Source organism: Prionailurus bengalensis, chromosome A2, assembly GCF_016509475.1.
Source record: "Prionailurus bengalensis isolate Pbe53 chromosome A2, Fcat_Pben_1.1_paternal_pri, whole genome shotgun sequence".
In the NCBI taxonomy this organism is placed as follows: domain Eukaryota; kingdom Metazoa; phylum Chordata; class Mammalia; order Carnivora; family Felidae; genus Prionailurus; species Prionailurus bengalensis.
The window spans coordinates 80,279,034-80,297,681 of NC_057348.1; the positions used below are offsets into that span (position 1 = coordinate 80,279,034).

The 18,648-nt window shown below is 35.1% G+C and overlaps 1 protein-coding gene across 3 annotated transcripts in view; it reads left to right on the top strand.

Moving 5' to 3' along the window:
• RELN (reelin) overlaps positions 1-18,648 on the top strand; it is a 533,601-nt gene that overhangs the window by 369,795 nt on the left and 145,158 nt on the right. For all 3 annotated transcript variants that reach the window (XM_043588658.1, XM_043588659.1, XM_043588660.1), the window contains exon 20: positions 3,783-4,019. In XM_043588658.1, the coding sequence (XP_043444593.1) occupies positions 3,783-4,019 (237 nt within the window). The remainder of the gene's footprint in view (positions 1-3,782; positions 4,020-18,648) is intronic.

An 18,648-nucleotide genomic window follows, 5' to 3' on the forward strand; every position in this document is an offset into this window, starting at 1 on the left:
CATTTTGATCACAGGGAAATATGAAAGAGAGCAAGGGTTTTGGGCACTGAGGTTTGCATTGGCACTGTGGCAAAAAGACAGGGGCACTGATGCTAGACTTTATATACTGAAAGTTGTTGCCTAGAGCAGTCCCTATATTTAAGTGTTTGTAAACAAATGAGAAATTTAATTTTCATAGAAAAGAAAGTAGCATGTAACAGAGAAAATAGCTAACAACTGTTATGAGTTGTAATTGTTTACATTATAAAATTTTAAGAACACATCAGATGTGTTGAGTGTTCCCTGTAAAAGTAAGTGAAAGGCTAACTTCAACTTTCTCACTCAGTAGACAATATGAATACCAAAAACACACTTCACAGACTCTCCATAGAAAACATTAAAAGACAATTAAATGAAAAGCAGGTTGATAATAATGAAAGCAGGACAAAAATATCACTGTCCTAAGTTAACTTGGTCTAAAACACAATTTTTTCTAACAAAGATGGACAGCTCCAAAATTCAATAATCAATCTTTATCATGAAATTTAATTAATCTTTGTTGATATGAAAAATAATTACACATTAAATGTGCTATTGCAAAGGTGCATTTAATCTTGCCTGCCATTTGACAGCAACATTTTTCTTCTAAGCAGAATCAACATGGCTTTTCAGAACTAGGTATGTGCATAGCTTGAAAGATTAAGATCCGAGTGGAGATTTTTTTTAAAAAGAGAACATGGTAGAAGTGTCAAGAACACTTTTATTTTCAATTGTATGTACGTCTGCCCATGAGACTCTTCCTCCATCCCCCTCTTTCTTACAAATATTAATAAAAGTGACATGGCAGAAGTAGAATTTGATCTATTCTGGATACTAAATTATATTTTACATGATAAATAATACAAACCATGTAAATTCTTCACAGGAGAGTTAAATGTATCTTGATGCCTTTAGCCATTTGCTGTATTTTCTTCCGTCTAAATTGCTGCCTGTAACTACTGTCAATTCCATATTGTCCCTTCCTGCCATGGCTGTTCCAAAATGAAGTATGACCCGTAAATTAGATATTCTAGTTAGCTAACCACTGTTACTTCCAGCCAATTTCTAATAATTCTTTTCCCTGTGAGTCACTCAGTAAGTAAAAGAACTCTGTCTCCTTTCTATTTATAAATTTTAAAGCCTGTACATTTATCTAAGTTAATCTTTTAATTCAAACTGACTAGAACGTTGTGAACTAATTGGCATTTTCAATGTAAAACTTTATATCACTGCTGAAACTAAAATTATTCTAGATTTGTCTTAATTATAGGGCTTGTTTCTTATTCTAAAATTTTTATAAAGCCTATTTTTATTTTATTTTTGTTTTTATTGCTGTATTTGATTGCAAAAATTTATGAGCTTAGTATCTACCCCAAAAGGAGGAACGATACAGAAAGTTGACCCAAATCCCTGGGTTCCCATCCAGGAATCTTCTGATCAAATGATTCCAAAGGTATTGTAATGAGCTGATGCCATATGCAGAGTGGTGGAAACAGAGATTCCCACCCCACCTCATGATAGGAAGTAATTGTTAAGAGTACAGGCTCGAGAGCCATGCTGTCCAGGTGCAGCTCCTGGCATTGCCAATTAAAAGCTGCTTGACATTAGAGAGAATATTCAACCTTTTTGTGTCTCAGTATTCAAATTTCTATCAGGGTATAGTGACAACGTGTACTTCATTTATGCAGCAAGAATTTGTTGAGTTTTTGATGTGTGCCAGATACTATTCTAGATGCTAAGACATGATAGTGAAAAAACAAAAAGTGTATCTGACTTTGGCATAAGGATATTATTCCAACTTCACAGATGAAGGTGCTGAGGAACAGAAGTTGAGTACCTTCCCTGCAGCTGCAAAGTTATTAACCATTAGGTGTCAGAGGGGGGACTTTAACCCAACAGTCTGATTACAGACCTGTAGTCTTAATATCATTGCCAAGGAAAATATTGGTCATTTCAATTACTGTTATCACACACACGTATGTATATGCACTAAAATAAGGAAATAAAGGAAAATAAACTTTAAAGTTGCCTGAAAAATTCTACTTTTCAGTTTTTTGGTTTTTGGGGTTTTTTTAAAGAAAGAGAGTGCACACATATAAGCTGGGGAAAGGGGCTGAGGTGGGGAGAGAGAGAGAGAGAGAGAGAGAGAGAGAGAGAGAGAGAGAGAATATCCCAAGCAGGCTCCATGCTTGGCACAGAATCTGACATAAGGCTTGATCCCACAGCCCTAGGATCATGACCTGACCTGAAATCAAGAGTTGAACAGTCAACCACCTGAGCCACCCAGGCACCCCTCAGTTGTTATTTTTAAATTATATTTATTTTCATCAGAGAATAGTAACTGCTTTTAAAATTATTATAAAGGAAAATTATAATTTTCTAATAACATGATGATCAAATTAAATGATTAAATTAATGCATGATTTTTTTCATTATTGAGCCAGTTTTAATATAGTTTAATTAATTTCTTTACATATTTGGTATGTTAATATAAATAAATATAGTTATTTGACTAATAAAAATATTTAGAAATTAAAGTGAAAATTACTAAAATACTCATTTTAAATTTTATTCTTTCCTTCTAATAAATTCACATGGGTAAAAAAAATTCACAGATTTAAAGTTTTTAAGACCAAAAGTATTTAAAAGTATTTAAAAACCATAAAAATTACTGCTCTGTCTTTTTAATTTAAGCACTGTTTTTAAATTTATATTTCTATATTTGAATAATGATTTTTCCTTATTTGAAAAGTACGTTTTCTCCCATTGCAAAAAATTCTGCCTGTTTTTTACTGGTCATTTGTATAATTAATAGTGATGAAAATCATGTTATTCTATCCCATATTTCCATATACAAATTATTTAAAGAGAAAATAGGCATTATTTTTAATAACTCTACATAATAAATTACATTTCCATGATTTTAACATTTCTTGACACAATAAGAAGAAACATAATACAAATATGAAAATCAATCCAATTTCTAATTCATTCCAGCCTTAGACACTGAAGTTTTTAAATAATTTGTTTCTAAGTTACCCAACTAGTCACCTGTCTTAGGGAGCTTTCCTTTGCTCACTAGGAAAAAGACTCAGTCCCTTTAGCATGTGTTTACTGCTAACACCTCTCCTGGTGTTTAATTGTACATTGATGGAGACAAATGTTCCATTTGCCATTTGCTTCATGTCTCACCTTGTGTATGGATGTGAGCAGCATGGAATGTGATTTATGGAGCTTTCAAGCAGATGTCGTTGCAGTGGCAATTAATGTATGGTTCCTGCTGCTGTGTACAGTAATTGCTCCTGGAAATTAGATATTATTCTTAATTTTCTTCCCCATTTGTCACATACAGGTTTGTTGTCATGGCCACCATGACACAGCAAGTCACCTCATACGCTGTGTTCAACTGACGGGAATTAGGAAGGGCCGCAGTTCCAACCAGCCTCAAACTAATATGTGTAACAAGATGCCCAAGTTCCTTTTTCAGACTAAGACAAATCCTGCCACTTTGACAACTGTGTTTTATTGAGTTAGCTTTTCTGAAAGCAGATGAATGCAAGCAGTCACATTTTTTGATGGGTTTGGAAGACTTTGTTTGAGTCAGACAGGAAATTGGAAATCTCAGAAGAATGTTTGTAATAGTGGCAGAACTATTTTTTTAATGCTATACTACGGGAAAAAATACGCTGTTGTGAACGTTTGTATTTTAAGATACCAAAGTAACCTGAATTTTTACTTTTATTTATTTATTTATTTATTTTTAGAATAATCTCCGTAGAGTTACCAGATGATGCAAGACAGTTTGGAATCCAGTTCAGATGGTGGCAACCGTATCATTCTTCCCAGGGAGAAGATGTATGGGCCATTGATGAGATTATCATGACATCTGTCCTTTTCAACAGCATTAGCCTCGACTTTACCAATCTTGTGGAGGTCACTCAGTCTCTGGGATTCTACCTTGGAAACGTTCAGCCGTACTGTGGCCATGACTGGACACTTTGGTAAGAATTTCATCTCTGCTGTTGTTATAATTTACATTAAGGATTGGAACATAAGAATGATCTTCTGGTTCACCCAGCTCTTACTCATTTGCTGACAAATATTTACTGAATACGAACCATTTCAAAAGTCATTATTATGTCTACAGGTAAGATATCTTGGGAAGCAGAACTGAAAACAAAATACTGAGAGACTTAAATAAATGTAAAATTTCACCATAGTGTTTAATCTCAAATTTTTATTTCCCACAGTTACATATAAAACCCCTCTTTAAAAAGTGTTAATAACTAAAGTCACTACCATATTCTCCCTTCATGGAGGCCCACCACGATCATGATAAAATGTGAAATCACTCTAATGACTATTTTATTAAAATACTACTTCTCATGGGTAGTTTTGTTTTCATGCTGTCTTACATAAAGTCCAGGAGGTTTTTCCATCCTTAATTTATTAACTAAGATCTCCTTTTAAATCCATCTTATCAAGCAATGTTGGACCAGTAACTCATATAGTTAATGTTGTTGGGGTTTCAGGATTGTGGGATATCCTAGTCAAGATAACCCATCTTAGATTTAACCCCCCTATAGGCAAATGCAAGCTTAATTATACAATAATCAGTAAATAAGTAATTTAAGACTGTGATTAGTACTTCAAGAACATCAGTAGGATGACACAATAGTGATTAACTGGAGTTGGGAGGCGGCTATCTAAGGTACAAAGGAGGAGACTATGTTCAGATAGTTCAGATGGTGGATATGATATAGTCCACTGATTAGAACAGAGAAGAAAAAGGAAATTCTAGCCACATGATGATCTGATGGAAGAACATTTCAACTAGGAAAATTTACAGTGCAAAGACTACAGAAGTGAGAGTGACCATGGTATATTCAAGGATCAGGAAGCCCAGGGAGGGAGGGAGCAAAGGTGAGGAATAGACACCAAGAGTTGTGCAGAGGCCGGATTATGTAGGGCTTCTAGGCTCAGGGACTCTAGATTAAAACTCAAGTCTACATTATTCCAAAACCCATAGCCTGCACCAGTTTGCAAACTGCCCCTCTGTGGGTCCCTTCGGGACTTTAAACATGATTGAGGAATAATTTTCTAAGAGAGTTTTACTTTCTGTGGAGTCATGGTCAGACCAATTTAATTTCTCCAGACGAATATCACCAAAAGCTCTTCACTGCAGTTGTCTCCAGAGAGCATATCATAAATGACCCATCAGTGACCTTATCATAATGAGAGGTAAATTTTACACACCGTTGCACAGAAAATTACCTTTGATGGGAATTGTGCATGGAACTCACATCTCATACACAGCAGGCTAAAATTCTAGCATCAAAATGACAGCTAATGGAATGGAAGTGCAGCTGGTCACTTTTGCTGCAAGCACTGTGGAACTAGATAGAATGAAATTTCTATATGGCAAAGTATGAAAGGCTATATTACGTGTTTTCTATCTGATAGCCTCCAATGCTGGTTTTTATGGACATTCTTTCTTAGTCCTAGAGCCTTCACAGAAAACAAAGAGGTGACGTAAAATGAGAAGATGCAAAGATGTAAGCCAAAATGAGATTTCTTAGAATTATGTGCTTCTGAAAATTTAAATCAACCTGAATTAACAGCAGTTCAAATCGGTCATACACCATAAACCGTATCCCTCAAGATTTGTGTGGTAATTTTTTTTCCAGCACTTTTAATACAACAAAGAGTCATATCATGAATGCAAGTCCTGTATCGTGTTTATTTTCATAAATAGTTAACATCTGCTCAAATAAACTCCAAAGTTGCTGAGCATTTTAATTCAACACTTGGGTTGAATGCATGATAAGAGCAGTTTAATTTCTGTGCTTTGATCAAAACCCTAAGAACAATATCCTTTCACACAAGTCTGATGAATATTCTTAACCCACCACTGCTTTAATTGGTGGAGATACATTTACTTTGTGAAAATACAATCACAGTAATTATAGAAAACCATAAGAAAATATAAATAATTGTACAATCCCCATGGGCACCTTAAGCAGCACCGTGGGAGTTTTATTAACAACAACCACATGTGAGCAACCAGATTTGACTTTCTGATCTTCTCTGAAACGTGAAGGAGTTGTCTTGGTTATGAAACAACAGAGTACACTCTGGCAGTGATAATGAGACTAGAGAAATACATTAACCACTTTAATAAGGACGTGAAAAATTCTTGCTGCTCATTAAAATGAAACAATGTGGAAGATCTCAAACTGTTCCCATTTTCTTAGCCAATGAGTCAGAATAAAGCCCCTTTTAATGACGTTGTTTTCTCTTTGCTGCTGTTGAGGAATATATTGTTCAAGTTCAACATGAACTCACTTTGGCAGTGTGTTTCAGAAACACTTGTTACAATATTGAAATTCAGGTGATGGTATTGACCAACTATTTATCCTAACCTCTAGTCCTAAAATGTTATAATTTTAGTGTAAGACCTTTGGAGCATGTTACCTTATTAACTAAACATTCTTTGAAGATGTTAAGTATGTAGCCTCAAACCTTCAATGACCCTCTTTCTCTCAAGGGAAATTTTGAAATGTATACATGTTCTCTACAAATGGCTGGTGTTAAATTAATTATTGTTGGCTTTTCCCAGCTGTGAGTTCATTTGGTTCTCATTTTCTAACTCATGACTTCCCATGTGCATGGATTGTTGCTGCTGAGTGTTCTCCAGGGAAAACTTGGACAATTGCTTTTTCATTAGAAGAATTACAGTCAATATACTATAAATCACTTTACAGTGTGTCATCATAGAGCTCTTTTTTTCTGTAGATAAATGAATTGCTTTTAATTATTTGTAGTACTTTCCTTTCTTCCATGCATGGTATCTGCTATCAGAACCTCTATCTGCTATATGTTCTAAAAATAGCCTTTAAAACTTCTTATATATATTTTAAGATCACTAAAGGCATCATTTTAATTGAGGTTTATTAAATATTATCTGACTAATACTATTAGTGACATTACCAAGGGACATTGACATTCCTCTGTCTAATCTGGTGAGGTATACAGGTGGTAAGGATATTGCTGTCATATATATAAGGTTTCGGTGTCAAAATGTATACAACTGCAAAGGATGGTTGTTATAGCATATTAGAATTGGCAGTTGGTTTTAGTAGCAGAGATAAAGAGTTTTCCAGACAAGCAAAAGCTGAAGGAGTTTAGGGGTGCCTTGCTGGCTCAGCCAGTAGAGCGTGAGACTCTTGATCTCAGGGTTGTGAGTTCAAACCCCACATTGGGTATGGAGCCTACTTAAAAATAAAAAAAAAAGCTGAAGGAGTTCAGCACCACTAGGCAGGCCTTACAAGAAATATTAAAGGAAATTTTGAAAGCTGAAGCAAAAGGGCACTAATTAGTAACAGAAGAATCTTTGAAAATATAAATCTCATTGGTAAAGGAAGGTATATGGTTAAATTCAGAATACTGAAATATGGTAATGATGGTAGTTAAATCATTTATAAACCTAGAATGAATATTAAAAGACAAAAGTAGCAAAAATAATGATATAATAATTTGTTAAGGGCTACTCAAGATAAAAAGATGCGAATCATAAAATCAAAAACATAAAACGTGGGTAGAGGGAGTAAAAATGTGGAGCTCTCTAGTATACATTCAAACCTAAGTTATTATCAGATTAAAATAGACTATTACAAATATAATATGTTTTTTGTAAGCCTTGTGGTACCAACAAAGCAAAAACCTGTATAGTAAATACACAAAAGAGAAAGAGAAAGGAATCTAAGCATACCACTATGGAAAGTTACTAAATCACAAAGGGTAAGAATAAAAATTAAGAAAAAACAAACTAATGAATTAAAAATAGCTGGAAAACAATTAACAAATGGCAATAGTAAGTCCATACCTATCAATAATTACCTTAAATGTAAATGGACTAAGTGTTCCAATCAAATGACATTGAGTGGCTGATTGAATAAAAAAAATAAGATCCAACTATATGCTGCCTACAGGAGACTGATTTTAGCTTTGAGACCACACACAGACTGAATGTGAGGGGATGGAAAAGATATTCCATACAGGTAGAAGCCAAAAGAAAGCAGGGTTAGCTATACTTATATCAGACAAAATATGCTTTAGGGGAAAAACTATAATAAGAGACAGAAAAGGTCACTATATAATGAGGAAGGGGTCAATCCAAAAAGTGAATATAATGTTGGTAAATATCTATGTGCCCAACATAAGAGGACCTAAATATTTAAAGCAAATATTAACTGACCTTAAGGAAGAAATAGAAAATAATAATAATAGAGGGCTTAAATAACCCACTTACAACAATGGATAGAGCATCCAGACGGAATATCAATAGGAAAATATTGAATCTAAGACACACTAGGCTAGATGGCCTTAACAGATATTTATAGAACATTCCATCCCAAAGCAAAGAATACATATTCTTATCAAGCACACACAAAATACTCTAAAATATTCTCCAGGATAGATTATATGTTAGGCCACAAAACAGGTCTTAATAAATTTAAGAAGATTGAAATTATATCAAGCAACTTTTTCTACCACAATGGTTTAATACTAGAAATTATTTGCAAGGAGAAAATTATAAAATTCTTAAGTGTGGAGATTAAATAACAATCAACGGGTCAAGAAGATCAAAAGAAAAATTAAAAAATATCTTGAGACAAATGAAAATGGAATTACAGCATACCAAAATGTAGGAGATGCACCAAAAAGCAGTGCAAAAAAAAAAAAATTCATAGCAATAAATGCTTACATTAAGAAGCAAGAAAGATCTCAGGTAAACAACCTAACTTACACTTCAAAGAAGCAGACAAACAAAAACTAAGCCCAAAGTTAGCAGAATGAAGGAAATAACAAAGATCAGAGCAGAAATAAATGAAATAGAGATTAAAAAGACAGTAGAAAAGTCAATCAATGAAAGCAAGAGTGGCTTTTTGAAAAGATAAATGAAACAGGCAAACCTTTAGCTAGACTCCCCTCTCCCCAAAAAAACAAAGAAAGAAAAAAAAGAACTCAAAATTGGAGTTGAAGAGGGATTACAACTGATACCACAGAAATACAAAGGATCATAAGAGAACTGTAAACAATTATACACCAACAAATTAGACAACCTAAAAGAAAGATAAGTTCCTGGAAACATTCAACTCACCAAAACTAAATCATGAAGAAGTAGAAATCTGAACAGACAATTACTAGTAAGGAGATTGAATCCATAATCAAAAACTTCCCAACAAACAAAAGTCCAGGACCAGACAGATTCACTAATGAATCTACTAAACATTTACAGAATAAGTAACATTAATTCTTCTCAAACTCTTCCCCAAAATAGAAGAGCATGGAACACTTCCAAACTCATCTTATGAGTCCAGCATTACCTTGATACCAAAACCAGACAAAGACAACACAAGAAAAGAAAATTACAGGCCAATATCCATGATGACACAGATGCTAAAATTTTCAACAAAATATTTGAAAACTGAATTCAACAATACATGGAAAGAATCATACACCGTGATTACATGGGATTTATTCCAGGGATGCAAGGATGGTTCCACCTGTGCAAATCAATCACTGTGATGTACCTACCACAAACAAAAGTAAGGATAAAAATCATATGATCATCTCAATAGATGCAGAAAAAGCATTTGGCAAAATTCATCATCCATTTGTCATAAAAACTGTCAACAAATTGGGTATAGGTGGAATGTACCTCAGCATAATAAAGGCCATATCTGAGAAGCTCACAGCTAATATCATACTTTATGATGAGAAGCTGAAACTTTTCCTGTAAGATCAGTAACAAGACAAAGATGCCCACTCTTGCCACTTTTATTCAGTATAGTACTAGAGGTCCTTGTGGGAGCAATTAAAAAAAGAAAAAGAACTAAAAGACTCCAAATCAGAAAGGAAGAAGTAAAATTGTCTCTATTTGCATATGACATATATATATATGTATATACACACACACACACACACTTTAAAGACTTCACCAATAAATTGTAAGAACTTTAAAGACTTTAAAGACTTCACCAATAAACTGTAAGAACTTTAAAGACTTCACCAATAAACTGTAAGAACTGGTAAACAAATTCAATAATGCTGCAGGATAAAAAATAAATTGTTTATATACTAAAAATGAACTAGCAGAATGAGAAGTTAAGAAAACAGTCCCATTGACAATTGCATCAAAAAGAATAAAATACCTAGGAACAAATTTAACCAAGGAGGTGAAAGACAGGTCCATTGAAATCCAATAAGATAATGATCAAAGAAATTGTAGAAGACACGAATAAATACAAAGACACTCCATGTTTATAGATTGGAAGAATTGATATTGTTTAAATGCCCATAGTAGCCAAAGCAATCTACAGATTTAATGCAATCCCAATTGAAATTCCAATGACATTTTCCAAAGAAATGGAACAAACAATCCTATCATTTTTATGGAACCACAAAAGACCCCAAAAGCAATCTGAGCAATATAACCAAAGCACTCATGAGAAAGAAGAACAAATCTGGGGGCATTATACTTCCTGGTTTCAAACTGTATTACAAAGACACAGTAATCATAATAGTATGGTATTGGCATGAAAACAGACACATAGATCTACAAAGAACAGATTAGAGAGCTTAGAAATAAACCCATGCATGGGTGTAAAAAAATATTCAGGAGCACCTGGGTGGCTCAGTCAGTTGGGCATTGGACTTCGGCTCGGGTCATGATCTCACGGCTCTAGAATTTGAGACCCACATCAGGCTCTGTGCTGACAGCTCAGAGCCTGGGGCCTGCTTCGGATTCTGTGTCTCCCTCTTTCTCTGCCCCTAACCCACTCGCATTCTGTCTCTGTCTCTCTCAAAAATAAATAAACATTTAAAAAAATTCATTTTTCAAAAGAGCCAAGAATGTTCAATGAGGAAAGGACAGTTCCTTAAGTAAATAATATTTAAAAACTGGACAGCTACATGCAAAAGAAAGAAACTGGACCACTATCTTACACCATACACAAAATAACTCAAAATATGAATTAAAAACTCAGACATAAGACCTGAAACCATAAAACCCCTAGAAGAAAATATAGATGGTAAGCATCTTGACATAGATCTTTGCAGTGATTTTTGGGGATATGACACCAACCAAAGGAAACAAAATAAAAAATCAACAAGTGAGACTATATAATACTAAAATATTTCTTCACAGCCAAGAAAACCATCAATCTATGGAATGGGGGAAAATATTTGCAAATCGTATATCCAACAGGGAGTTAATATTTAAAATGAATAAAGAATACATACAACTCAATAGCAAAAAAAAAATAAGATGATTAAAAATAGGCAGAGGAAGTAAATAGATATTTTTCCAAGAAATACATGCAAATGACCAACAGGTGTGCAAAGGTGCACAAATCACTAATCATCTGAGAAGTGCAAATGAAAACCACAATGAGATATCACCTCACACCTGTTAGAATGGCTGGTATCACAAAGACAAAAAAATAACAAGTGTTGGTGAGGATGTGGAGAAAAGGGAACTCTTGTGCTCTGTTGGTGGACATGTAAATTGGTGCAGCCACTATGAAAAACAGTATGGAGGTTCTTCAGAAAATTAAAAATAGAACTACCATATGATCCAGTAATTCCACTCCTGAATATATATCTAAAGAAATGAATCATTTTCTTAGAAGATACATGTATTCTCATGTTTCATGGAAGCGTTATTTATAATATCCAAAGACATGGAAACAACCTAAGTGTCCATCCATGGATGAATGGATAAAGAAAATGTGGTTTATACGTACAATAAAATATTTTCAGTCAGAAAAGAGAAGGAAATCCTACAATTCATGGTAACTTGGATTCACCTTGAAAAAAACTAACTCATGGATACAGAGAGCAGATTGGTAGTTACTAGTGGTGTGGTGGCTGAGGGGGGCAGGAGTGGATGAAATGGGTGTAGGTGGTCAAAAGGCACAAATTTTCAGTTATAATATAAGTAAGTTCTGCGGGTTTAACATACAGCATGATGACTAGAGTTAATAGTACCATACAGGCATACCTCAGATATACTGTAGGTTCAGTTCCAGACCACCACAATGAAGCAGATATCTCAAAAAACCAACTGACATGAATTTTTTGGTTTCCCAGGGCATATAAAAGTTATGATTACATTATACTTAGCATATTAAGTGTGAAATAAATAGTATTATATCTAAAAAACAATGTACTTACCTTAATTTGAAAATATTTTATTGCTAAAAAATGATAACCATCCTCTGAGCTTTCAGTAAATCATTATCACTGATCACAGATCACTACAACAAATCTATAAAAATAATAAAGCTTGAAATATGTGAGAATTACCAAAATGTGACAAAGAGACACCAAATGAGCAAATGCCACTGGAAAAATGGCTCCAGTAGAACTTCACTTGACACAGTGTTGCCACAATGTTCAATTTGTTTAAAACAAACAAACCAACCAAAAAAACATATCTGGGAAGTACAATAAAGGAAAGCATAATAAAACAAGGTATGCTTGTATTGTATATTTGAGAGTTGCCAAGAGAGTAGATCTTAAAATTCTCTTCATAAGGAAAAAAAAATTGTAGCTATGTGAAGTGATTGGATGTCAACTAAACATTGTGGTGATCATTTCACTGTAAATACATATATCAACTCATTGTGTTGTATACTAATACAACGGGGTATGTCAATTATATCTCAATAAAAACTAGCAAAAGTTAAAGTAAAATAGATAGAAAAACATAAAAGTAAAAAAATAGAAAAAAGAAAAGCTATAGTTTTCATTTTTCATGATGCTTGAGGAGAAGCAGATTTAATTAAAAGAAGATTTAGAGACCAATGAGACATAGAAATGTTGAAAGGCTTCCTAGGTACTTTCATGGGTGTTAAAACAGAAGTTACTCATTCCTTGTTATGTCTAATTTTTTTTTTTAATTAAAGCTCTCTCTTTTCTTGGGACACCTGGGTGGCTTAGTCAGTTAAGTGTCCGACTCTTGATTTCGGCTCAGGTCATGATCTCACCATTTGCGAGGTGGAGCCCATGTCGGGCTTTGTGCTGTCAGCACAGAACCCACTTGGGATTCTCTCTCTCCCCCTCTCTATCCCTCCCCTGCTCACTCTGTCGCGCATTCTCTCTCTCTCAAAATAAACATAATAAATAAGTAAATTTAAAAGAAAGAAAAAGCTCTCCCTTTTCTTTATACAAGAAAATAAATAGCACTTGTCATGTTAGGGTCAGTTTTTAGGAAGAGAAATTTCCTTAGGTTTGTCCTGAAAGTAGAGAGAAAATAAAAGAGCAACACACAAGAAGTGAAATTAGCTGTGAATAACAACAGGCATGAGAAAAAAGGATAACATTATGTGGTATTTAGTGTTGTGCTGGAGGACTTGGGAAGCCTGGTTTTTCACCCGAGCCCCAGGTGGCATGGTCAGCCCTGGAGATGCAAGAAAATAGAGGTATAAAAGGAAGAGAACATCTTTAGGGTGAGTGTCCCATGTAATGAAATCCTCATGTTGGAAAAGCCTAATTTTTTTTTGATTTGTCAAAAATTTTATTAATGTTCAGTCTAAAAGGCTTTACACCTGTGGTATGCCAAGTCATAGGAGTTCTTAAAGAAGTTACCCTTTAAGATTTGGTCCTTGGCTTGGAAGTTATGGGGCCTTAGTATTCTTTTGTTAAGCAGTTTGGAGAATTCCTGATCTTGGTCCAGGGCTGGTAATATTGTGCCATTTTCTTCTCCCTCACAAAAATCGTTCTCAGTAATGTTGAAAGCAGTCAGGGAAACCTGAGTGTTCTCATGAATTTGCAATCTCAATTTTATCAATGCCACCAGCTTCTTCCATTAGAAGACACAGCCAAGTGAATTTCTTTAGGATTTTCTTTCATTGAACATCAACCTATATCTTTTGTAGAGATTTTGTCAGTTTAAATAGTTTACTAGTTTACTAGCCTAGAGTTTTCTTGGGATTATTCCTTACAGGGACAATTACAAAGAACAGTAAATCAATTTAAATTGTGTGCTGAAGGAAGCTATTTGGGGTGAGGTGGCTCCCAAGAGCCACTTCAACCACCATTTCACAGTAAATGATTGTTCCAGGAAGCTTAGCAGATAGATAAAGTAAATATATTGAGTAACAAACTGAAAAGTCACTTACTGCTTTTTTCAGCAGCTATTTAAAGAGTACTTTCAGTACCCAGGAGTATCAGTGCCTCCAACAAACTGGTAATATAATTGAACATTCCCCTAAATAGATTTATAAATGACTTTCTAAAATAGAGTCTACTTTTTAGGCTTTTCAACATAAGGATTTCATTACATGAAGTTTTTCATTCGCTGATAGACTAATTTATACATTTGACTGGATAGTGATTGCACTACTGGCACTATTTGTGCTGGAGGAAGCACAGTAGGTTTTGGAGATGAAGATAGAAAAGTCTTTTATTTGCAGAGCTTACATTCTGGAGGGGAATAACAACAGTAAACAAGTAATCATGCATAATAATATTTCAGGAAGTGGTTTGTGCTGTGAGAATAAATGAATGGAACCTGAGGTAGCATAAGTGGAGAGTGAAACTTTTTTAGGTAAGATAGTCAGTAAAGCCCTCCTGGAGGCATTAGAACAGAGCAGAAGAATGAAAGACAATGATGTAAAAGGGTGCAAGGAAAGCATCACAGGTGGAGAGAACAGCAAGAGCAAAGGCCCTGAGGCAGGCAAGGAGATAGATTATATTAGTACCTTATAGAGCAATATAGCGATTTTGGAATTTATCCTAAGTGTTATGGGAAGCGAGTAAATAATTTGTAGCAGAGGAGTAATATAATGTGATTATATTTAAAAAATAATTGTGGGGGCGCCTGGGTGGCTCAGTTGGTTAAGCGTCCGACTTCAGCCCGGGTCACTATCTCGCGGTCTGTGAGTTCGAGCCCCGCGTCAGGCTCTGGGCTGATGGCTCAGAGCCTGGAGCCTGCTTCGGATTCTGTGCCTCCCTCTCTCTCTGCCCCTCCCCCCTCCATGCTCTGTTTCTCTCTGTCTCAAAAATAAATAAACCTTAAAAAAATTATAAAAAATAATTCTGGCTGCTTTTTGGAGAACAGATGATAGAGGGTAACAGGTGAAGCAGTAGAAGGAGCTCAGCTTGGAGGCTAACAGTGTCATCTACATGTGCTTATAATGATGCTAGGAACAGAATGATGTAGTGGAGAAATGGACCACTTGAAGATATATATTGAAGGACAAAGCCATAGGACCTGCCAAAGAAATGAATAAAATAGCCATATGCCAAGACTCATGTCCTGTTGATGTCCACAATGGTTGATTTTTAAGTCATTTATTTCTCCAAAGTTAGATTTCCCTAAAAAAAATCTTCATTTGGACTAAGTAGTAGCTAAGTGAGATTTTGGAAGTAAGAGAGTAAACACACCACTAAAGAAATTAACCAGAGAATTCTACATTTGATGATTTAGATTCATGGTATGTGTGGTTTGTTGAAGTAGAAGTTCAATAGGCTGAGAAAATTACTTTCTATGGACAGCGGTTCATGAAATCTCCATGGTAGGCCCTGGGTGACCTGGCCCAGTTGACCATCCCAACCACCGTGGTCTTCCTTCTCTCTACTCCCACCAAGTCAAGCTCTTTCTTCTTCTAATACCTTTACATTCTCTCTGTCTCTTCCTAGGAAGTTCTTTCATTAGTCATTTTGGGCACATGCCAGGGCCTCAAAGCTTTTCAGGGGCCTGGAAAAAGTCCAGGAACTGAGGAAATGAATATTATCTCAAAAATATGATAAGCAAATTGCAAAAGTAGGATTAATAAATTTAAATTAAATATCTACAAAACACAATATATGTTAACTCCCTTAACTGCTAAATTTAAATATTCATAAAATTTCATGATATTGGAAATAATTTTTTGGTCAGATTCCTGAATGTGCTGAATAATTACAACCAAATATAAATTACATGCATCACTAGTAGCAAATAAAATTTAAAGGCAAAATTATAAAATCTATTTGGAGGTTTTTGTAATGAAAAATATATAATGGATGTGGGTGTATTTTAGTATGTTTGCCATGATGTGTAATTGAATTTCCAAAGATTAAAAGTCTTACATTTTTTTTAATGTTTATTTATTTTGGGGCAGGGGAGGGGCAGAGAGAGAGGGAGACACAATCTGAAGCAGGCTCCAGGCTCAGCTGTCAGTACAGAGCCCATCACAGGGCTTGAAGTCATGAACCGCAAGATCATGACTTGAGCCAAAGCTGGACGCGTAACCAACAGCTACCCGTGGGCCTGAAGATCCTTTAAAAGTCCTAAAATGACCCTGCTTAACTACACCCTAAATAATGTACATGGCTGCACATAGTTGGAAGGGTAAAAAAAGAATTTCAAAGATTCCTCATGTATTTTTTTCTCTTGCCTCACCTTTGATTGCCAATTCAACAAGATAAAATAAGGAGTGCCCTAGCTATTTCAAAATCCACAAGCTCTTAATTTTTTTTTAATTTGAGTATGGTTGACACACAGTGTTACTTACATTAGTTTCACTTATGCAACAAAGTGATTCAGCTTCTCTATACATTATGCTATCCTTACCACAAGTATAGCTACCATCTGTCACCATACAACACTGTTATAGTATCATTGACTATGTTCACTATGATGTGCCTTTTATTCCTGTGACTTATTCATTCCATAACTGGAAGGCTATATTTCCCACTACAACTTTTTTGAAGGGCAACTTCGCAGTAAATGCTCATTTTTAAAATTTGCTTTGACCCAGCAATTCTGCTTCTAGGAATTTATCTTAAGGAAATAATTGGACCAGTACACAAAGATATATAAGGATGCATATTATAGAAGCATTGTTTATAGCAGTGAAAAATGGAAGCAACCTCCAGAAAGTTCCATAATTGGAGATTGGCTTATTCTCAACATTTTTTCAGTGTGGAAAGATGTCAATGAAATAGTTGTAAAAAGAAAAAAAGAACAGATTTATTATGATTTTGTAATAATTTTTTTAAAAGAAAGAGAAATGAGGATGCCTGGATGACTCCGTCAGTTCAGTGTCTGACTCTTGATTTCGGCTCAGGTCGTGATCTCATGATCATGGGGTTGGAGCCCTGCGTACAGGTCTGTGCAGTCTGCTGAGAACCTGGTTGGAATTCTGTCTCTCCTCTCTCTCTCTGCCCCTCCCCTTGCATAGGCTCTCTCTTTCAGAATAAATAAATAAACTTTAAAAAAAGAAAAAATAAAGAAAGGAAAGTGAGTTTTTATGTGTGTATAAACATAAGGAAGTCCGGAAGTATTTATACGAAAATGTTAGCAGTGATCATCTTTAGGTAGTAGGACTGCAAATTTTTACTTAAAAAAAAACGCAAAAACTTCTTTATTGTCAGATTGTTGTTTCCAGTAAATGTAAACTTTGTATAATCCACTAAGATAGCATGGTTATTTCTGTTTTGATACATAATATTCTAGAAATAACAAGTGAATTTAAAATGCCTCCTTTAATTCCATAATATCAACAAGATTGTCAACTCCAGCAAACGTTTCTTTGATACAAAAACAAAACCCAAGAAGAGATGATATTAGAGAGGCTTAGATTCATTTACATGTCGTTTTGCAGATGAATATACTTTTGAATGGCATCCAACCAAAACCAGCTTTGAGTTGCTCTTCTGTTGTTGTGGAAATGAGCCCTGCAGAGGCATTCTTCTCTGTGGGGTCCTTGAAAATAGTTGAGTATTGCTTCAGTTTTTAAGAAATGTAAATACTGGTGCATTGTCTTCTCTTGTGGCATATTGGTAGTGAGACTTCAGACACTGTTGTCTAACTTAACAAACTATTCTTAAAGAAATGGGATCAATTGTTGAAAATGGCTCAGTCCCTAGGTGAATTTGCCTTGAAGGAACTTTGTGTTGGAGGGGAAGGAGGGGTATTCTCTCACTTTGTGTTGGCTATGTGTACCTGCCTTTCATATAAAAGAACCTTTTTTATGGAGATTTGAAAGAGCTTCTGGGGAAATGCAGGAAGTGATTTCTTTAAGTGCGAATAGCTTAAAAACTTTGTGTTCATTACCTCACGTAAGGAACTATGGTTTTGTAAAACTTGCCTTCTGCCCAATTGAGAAACCTCACTCATGTGTTCATTTTATTTAACATTCTTTAAGGCCTTTAATGGACATGGTATAGAGGAAAGGACATCAAAGTAGAAATCAGAAGGCCTAGTTGCTAGCTTTTTAGTAACTGTGTGACCCTGGGGTCAGCAACTCAGCCTCTGGGTTTTGTTTTTTTTTATCTCCATTACACAGTGTTAAGGATCCCTGATAGCCTTCCAAATGGCCTCAACTCAATAAATAAAGTAACCTAGCTGTTGGAAAACCATGATGTCCTGCAACAACACGAGGTGCTTCTGTGAGGTACAGAAGGTTCTGAGTGCTTTAGGGGATACAGGGATGAACAAGATATGATCTCCTCTTGCAGAGAGGCTTCCAACCTAGTCAGGAAAACAGATCCCCAGCTATCTGTGAGATTAACAAGAGAGGAGGAGGCAAAGGAACTATACTATGAACTAAGTATAGAACTATGGAAATGGGC